General features: G+C 35.7%; 1 protein-coding gene across 1 annotated transcript; it reads right to left on the reverse strand.

Annotated features, from left to right (window-relative positions):
• Positions 1 to 685: 685 nt before the first annotated feature.
• Positions 686 to 6091, reverse strand: rab39ba (RAB39B, member RAS oncogene family a). Its single transcript, XM_048166748.1, has 3 exons — positions 5727 to 6091; positions 4780 to 5006; positions 686 to 1639 (listed from the first exon to the last, which is right to left on the reverse strand). Exons 2-3 carry the CDS (start codon positions 4992 to 4994, stop codon positions 1213 to 1215), a joined length of 642 nt encoding a protein of 213 aa, XP_048022705.1. The 5' UTR covers positions 4995 to 5006; positions 5727 to 6091; the 3' UTR covers positions 686 to 1212.
• Positions 6092 to 6600: the final 509 nt, after the last annotated feature.

Below are 6600 nucleotides of genomic sequence, written 5' to 3' on the forward strand. Positions count from 1 at the left end.
TTCAGCGCTTTTGTGTACAACATCAGAACACTGACTCAGTATTGGCCGGCATGCGTTGTGCTGCTCATGTGAACAGCGTCGGACAATGCTGAGTAGGCATTTGGATGTAAACATGCCGGATGTAATTATGTTTCTTTCTATGCGGGATACAAAAACTTGGATTTTATCAAAAACATATCAACTTTTGTGCTGAAGATGAACGAAGGTCTTACGGGTGTGTAACGTCATGAGGGTGAGTAATTAATGACAGAAATTTCATTTTTGGGTGAACTAACATTTTAATTTTTGAAATCAGACGCCCCAAATAAACAACCAATATATTACCATTCAAGTTTGGGGTCAGTAGAAGTCTCTCATACTCATCAAGGCTGCATTTAATTGATCAAAAATACATTATGAATGGTAATTGTGAAATACTTTTACAATTTAAAATAACTGTTTTCTGTTTTAATAAATTTTTTAACTGTAATTTATTCCTGTGATGGCAAAGCTGAATTTTCAGCATCATTACTCCAGTCTTCAGTGTCACATGATCCTTCAGAAATCAGTATAATATGATGATTTGCTGCTTAAGAAACAGTTCTTATTATTATCAATGTTAAAAACAGTTGTGCAGCCTAATATTTTTGTGGAAACCATGATGCAGTTTTTCAGAATTCACTAATGAATAGAAAATTCAAAAGAGCAGCATTTATTTGAAATCTTTTGTAACATTATAAATGTCTTTACTGTGACTTTTGATCAATTTAATGCATCGCTGATGAATGACATTATTTTAAAAAAGGAATTACAGGAAATTATTATTAATGAGTATCTTAGGTCCAATGTGATGTTTGGATTGGTGTGGTCCTCCTGTACATGCTCTCAAATGATCCATCATTACCGGCTAAACGTTTGGTGTAAATTTTGGGTCCGTCTTTGCTCCAAAGGATCAGTGTGTTTCTGCAATCTTTTACTCAAACAGTTCTCACAACTCAGTTCCCCAAGTTCCATCTTCCTCACCAAAGCTTCAGTTATTTCACATCTGCTTATCTTGAAGTCATTATTTGGACTGACTTTTAAGAGAACTTTATTGGAAGTAACTATGAAAGCAGAAAACATTGATTGAGGCGATGAGAGTATTTGTGGGGTTGCAGTAGTGGGAATGTCAAGCTAAGGGAGAACGACGGTTTTGCAGTGAAGGAGCATGATACGCCGACAGGAGTCACTTGATCAACAGAGGCAGCGGCGGTCACTCTTGGTCACCTCCTCGGACGAATGCACCACGTTGGGCACGAAACCGCTCTTGACACCCTCCCAGCCCTCCTGGATGGTGATGTCACCACATTTGACCAGCTCGAAGATGTCACGCGTCAGCTCTGTGAAAGCCCTCTCTACGTTTATGGCGTCACGGGCCGAGGTCTCCACGTAGCGCATGCCGTAAGCGGCTGCCAGTTTCTCTGCCTCCTGCTGGCTCACCTGCCGCTGCTGCTCCAGGTCACACTTGTGGCCGACCAGTAAGAAGACGATGCTGTGAGGCTGCACGTGACTGCGCGCTTCCTCCAGCCACTCGTGGACATTCTGGAAGGAGCGCCGGTTGGTGATGTCGAAAAGCAAAAGGCCACCCACTGAATTACGATAATAAGCCCTTGTGATAGATCTAGATCACATACAGAGGAGAAGAGCAGACGATATCAGACAGGTGGAGGAACACGTTGTACATTACAACAGGAAAAAAAGTATAAGCACATACAAAAGTATAAATTCATTTATTAAATAATATTAACCTAGCACGTAAACACTTAAAGGATTAGTCCACTTTTAAATAAACTTTTCCTGATAATTTACTCACCCCCATGTCATCCAAGATGTCCATGTCTTTCTTTCTTCAGTCGAAAAGAAATTAAAGTTTTTGATGAAAACATTCCAGGATTATACTCCATATAGTGGACTTCAGTGGGCACCAAACAGTTGAAGGTCAAAATTAGTTTCACTGCAGCTTCAAATTGTTCTACACGATCCCAGATGAGAAATAAGGGTCTTATCTAGTGAAACCATCGCTCATTTTCTGAAAAAAATTGAAAATTATATAAGTTTTAGCCATAACTGCTCATCTTGAACTAGCTCTCTTCTTCTTCTCCTCTATTAGAATTCCGGCAGTGTAGACACTGCTAAGTGTATTACTGCCCTCCACAGGCCAAAGTTTGAACTAATTGTTATATACTATTGAACTAGCATATTACATATAAAAATTAGTTCAAAACTTTGGCCTGTGGAGGGCAGTAATACACTTAGCAGCGTCTACACTGCCCGAATTCTAATAGAGGAGAAGAAGAGGAGAGCTAGTTCAAGATGAGCTTATGGTAAAAACTTATATAATTTTCAAATTTTTTCAGAAAATGAGTGATGGTTTCACTAGATAAGACCCTTATTTCTCATCTGGGATCGTGTAGAACAATTTGAAGCTGCAGTGAAACTAATTATGACCAACTGTTTGGTTCCCACTGAAGTCTACTATAAGGAGAAAAATCCTGGAATGTTTTCATCAAAAACCTTAATTTCTGTTCGACTGAAGAAAGAAAGACATGGACATCTTGGATGACATGGGGGTGAGTAAATTATCAGGAAAAGTTTCTTTAAAAGTGGACTAATCCTTTAATAGGAATTCTATGAAAGCCTGTTTCCACCACAGAATAAAAAATAAAAAAGGAAATTGCAACTTTTTTTCACAATTCTGACATTTTCTTCCTCAGAATTGCATGTTATAAAGTTGCAATTGTGAGTTATAAAGTCAGAATTGTGAGATATAAACTCACAATTCTGAGAAAAGAAGTCAGAATGAGTGATATAGTCAGAATTGCGAGATGTAACTTGCAATTTTGAGAAAAAGAGGTCAGAATTGCGATTTCTTTATATCTTTATATCACACAATTCTGACTTTATAACTCACAACTGCAAGTTTATATCTCGCCAATTTTGAGAAAAAAGTCTGTATTGTGAGATAAAAAGTCGCAATTATCTTTTAAATTGTTTTATTTTGTGGCGGCAACAAGCTTTCTTAGAATTCCGCAGATAACCTGTAAGAAAGATATTACAGAAAAATCGTTACAGCCTCAAATTCTGGAAATTAGTGACTGGTTTGGAATAGTATATGAAATACTATTAATTCAGACTAATGATGAATCTTTGTTTACAGTTGGAGAAATTATGGCTATGAGCAGAATGAGTGGATTATATTCTTCCCCTGAGAATAGGGGCCTCTTTTATAAAGACACGAGTAGAATAATCCTAAATGTGAACATAAGACAGTTTCTGAAATCTTCCAATGAACGATTTATAAAACATCCATACACACAAAAAAATGTTCCTAATTGCATCCCACTTTATAATTCACTTTGTAAATAAACCTTAAATTCAAGTGCAATATGAACACATTCAAGGCAATGATTTAACAAAAGAAGGGACTAGCAGCAGTCTTTTAATCCAAATAAACAACACAATACAGGAAGCATCTCGTACATAAACAATACAAGACAATACCAGACAAAAACAGAACCAAACTCAGGACAAGGGAAGCTAATCAACAGAAACTGAAACAGGTGAGTAACTAAACTATGACAACAGATTATGGAAACTAACAAGGAACTAGAACACAGGCAAAGGGGAACAGGGAAAACCAAACTAAGGGTATTTTACACAACAACAATGTACTAAAAATGGAAAAGTTTTTCCTTTGCATTTTTCATGTACAGACGACAACGCTGTCAAAATGATCCCCCAAAACTCATAAAAAGTTTCTAGTTTTTAGTCAAAAACAGTGTCGTGTAAACGACCCCCAAAACATAATCAAACTGAACAGAACTAAACATACATAAGCCCATCAATGCATACGGCGTACACAAAAGGACATTTTCATGTCAGTTTTTAGCCTTTATAAATCCTGATTTGTTCCTCACTTTTGACGTAGGATTAAATTCATTGATATTAGGATTAAATCCTACAATTTTATAAATGAGGCCCCAGATCTAGTGTAGGAATTTTACTAACTACAAAAGAGTGAATAAAGGTTATGAAAAGAAAAGTGATGAAAGAGATGACAGTTTAAAGAGTAAAAAAAAAAAAAATCCAAACTGGGAACAAAATTAATTTGTGTATCAAGTATTTCGTCCTTTATTTATCTATTTAGTTCTTGTACTTAAATAATAAGTAATAAGAGTAATAAGAATCATAAACTTACATATGGATTTGTTAGACAAAATACTGAGTAATAAATGCATAACTGCAATTGGTACTGAACCACAAAATGACTGTATTATGGTAGCTACTATTATTTACTTTTAATCATTACAATCAAAATTGATATCTTTATTGCTCACTAAGGGATATTTTCCAAGGGAAATTTGAAAACATATCAATAAACACACACACACACATACATATATATATATATACACACACACACATATATACATAGAGAGAGAGAGAGTTAGCAGGTTTGTTGCGGGGGGTGGGGGGGCATTCTCAATTTTGAGAGCATTTGATTGGTCAAAAGTTTGTTTAGTTCAGGATAAGTCATCAATATTTTTGGCTTGTTTCCCTGAAAAAGGAAGTAAATTTTACATGCATTTATCCAATAAAAATGATTTTTGCCAATGTTTAGATGTACACTAATAGCCTCAAAGCTTACAAACATCGACTAAAAGCCACAAATCTCCATTCTCCACTATTCTTTAAAGAATTAGGAAGTGCATGTATCTGCGATAGCTATGTAGCGATGTGATCAAATATCACCAGATGTACCTGAATCTCTCTTGGCCTGCCGTGTCCCAGATCTGAAGCTTGATGCGTTTGCCTGGTTCAATCTCCACCAGACGGGAGAAGAAGTCTACGCCAACAGTAGGATCAGACACCTGTGCAAAACGTCCTTCTGTGAAGCGTCTGATCAAACAAGACTTCCCCACCGTCGAGTCGCCAATGACAATCAGCCGGAACTGGTACAGCCATATAGCTTCCATATCTTATTTTATCTGTCAAGGAATAACAGTATGTTGTCAGACAAAATTACAGTATTTGAGTAAACCTAACCATGTAGTGCCTTAGAGGCATAGTTTGCCCAAAAATGAAAATTCTGTCAAAATTTTCTTATCCTTGAATTGTAATTTTTGTGTTTTATTCAACTCAAAGACATTATTATTATTATGAAAGTCATTTTTGAGGATCAGATCATGTAGATGAGCACTATATAATAGACTAACAGCTGAGGCTCCTTCTTTAAATGGACGAGAATCATTCAAATAGGTGTTATTTATAATTACCTTATTACATATATGATGCGAGACCATTGATTTGTATGGAAGTCCAAAGTATCAAATACATTTATACATCGGAATTACTTTTGCAAATTGTCATATATTTGAGGTCAAATTGATCGAAATGTAATCAAATCATTTTTGAGAAGGCCTAGCCTATATGAATTTTCAGTGATTGTATAAGTATAAGACCTGAGTTTTTTTTTTTTTAATTACATTTTGATAATAGTTAATATGATTTCATTATTATTAATAAATCGTTTAAGACAACATCTTTAGTAACTGAATTTCATAACAACATCGTGTCTCTGGATAAACGAGTCCCTCAAGCTAGCTAAAGCATAGTAGACGCTTGAAGGCCTATGAGTCGAGCATCGCTCTTGTTTAGAGAAATCGCTCTATGAATGCATATTATTGTCTCTTTTGTGTAGTTATTACCTTGGTTATGCTTCTCAATGTCTGCGGATGGCAAGCCCCATATTCTTCGCTGTCTTTCAGTCAGAAAGCGTATAACACCGCGACGTTCCCCAGCAAGGCATCGAAGCACACCCGAGTGTTTGTGAGGATAAATGTGCAACTAGTCGCGCTTTGAATATGCACTAAATGACCAAACGAATGCCCATAATCGTCTGGGGCGTTTGCGTTAAGACCAGTTACTTTCAGAATGCCCGTAAATTCTTTGTAAATTCATATTGTCAATCTCATGATTAGTGATAAAGAGATGTTTGTGAAAATGTGCTGATGAAATGGCAGTATCATCAGCATCATATAGCCTGACTCATCCCTCATCAGTACCATTACCGTAATAACTGCTAGAGCGACGCATTGCTGGTGGTGTCTCAAATCTCTGCTGTCACTGCCATGTACTTGTTCAAAATAATTAACATGCCAGCTCCCATCACCCGCTGCTTCCACATCATTTTACTTCACTGTATGCATTTTAATTTCAGTTGAAAGTAAAGAGAAACATTTTAAATGCAAATGCATAACCAAATGCGTAAACATTCTGTAGGGTTTACACTAAAACAATAATATATATATATATATATATATATAAACAGTTTATGTGAGTGTGCAAACCTCTTTAAATAACAAACTGGCATTACCATTTTTAAAAACAAACATCGAAGATAGATAGATAGATAGATAGATAGATAGATAGATTATAACATACATTAAATGAAAAAAACTTTCAAATAATTTTTAAATGCTACACATTTGGAGCAACTTTAACAAATATACAGTTATGTACATAAAAACTTACATATAATCAAAATATTTTATTAAGTATCCTTCATGGGTACTTTGGAAA

This window comes from Megalobrama amblycephala, linkage group LG18, assembly GCF_018812025.1.
Source record: "Megalobrama amblycephala isolate DHTTF-2021 linkage group LG18, ASM1881202v1, whole genome shotgun sequence".
Classification (NCBI taxonomy): Eukaryota; Metazoa; Chordata; class Actinopteri; order Cypriniformes; family Xenocyprididae; genus Megalobrama; species Megalobrama amblycephala.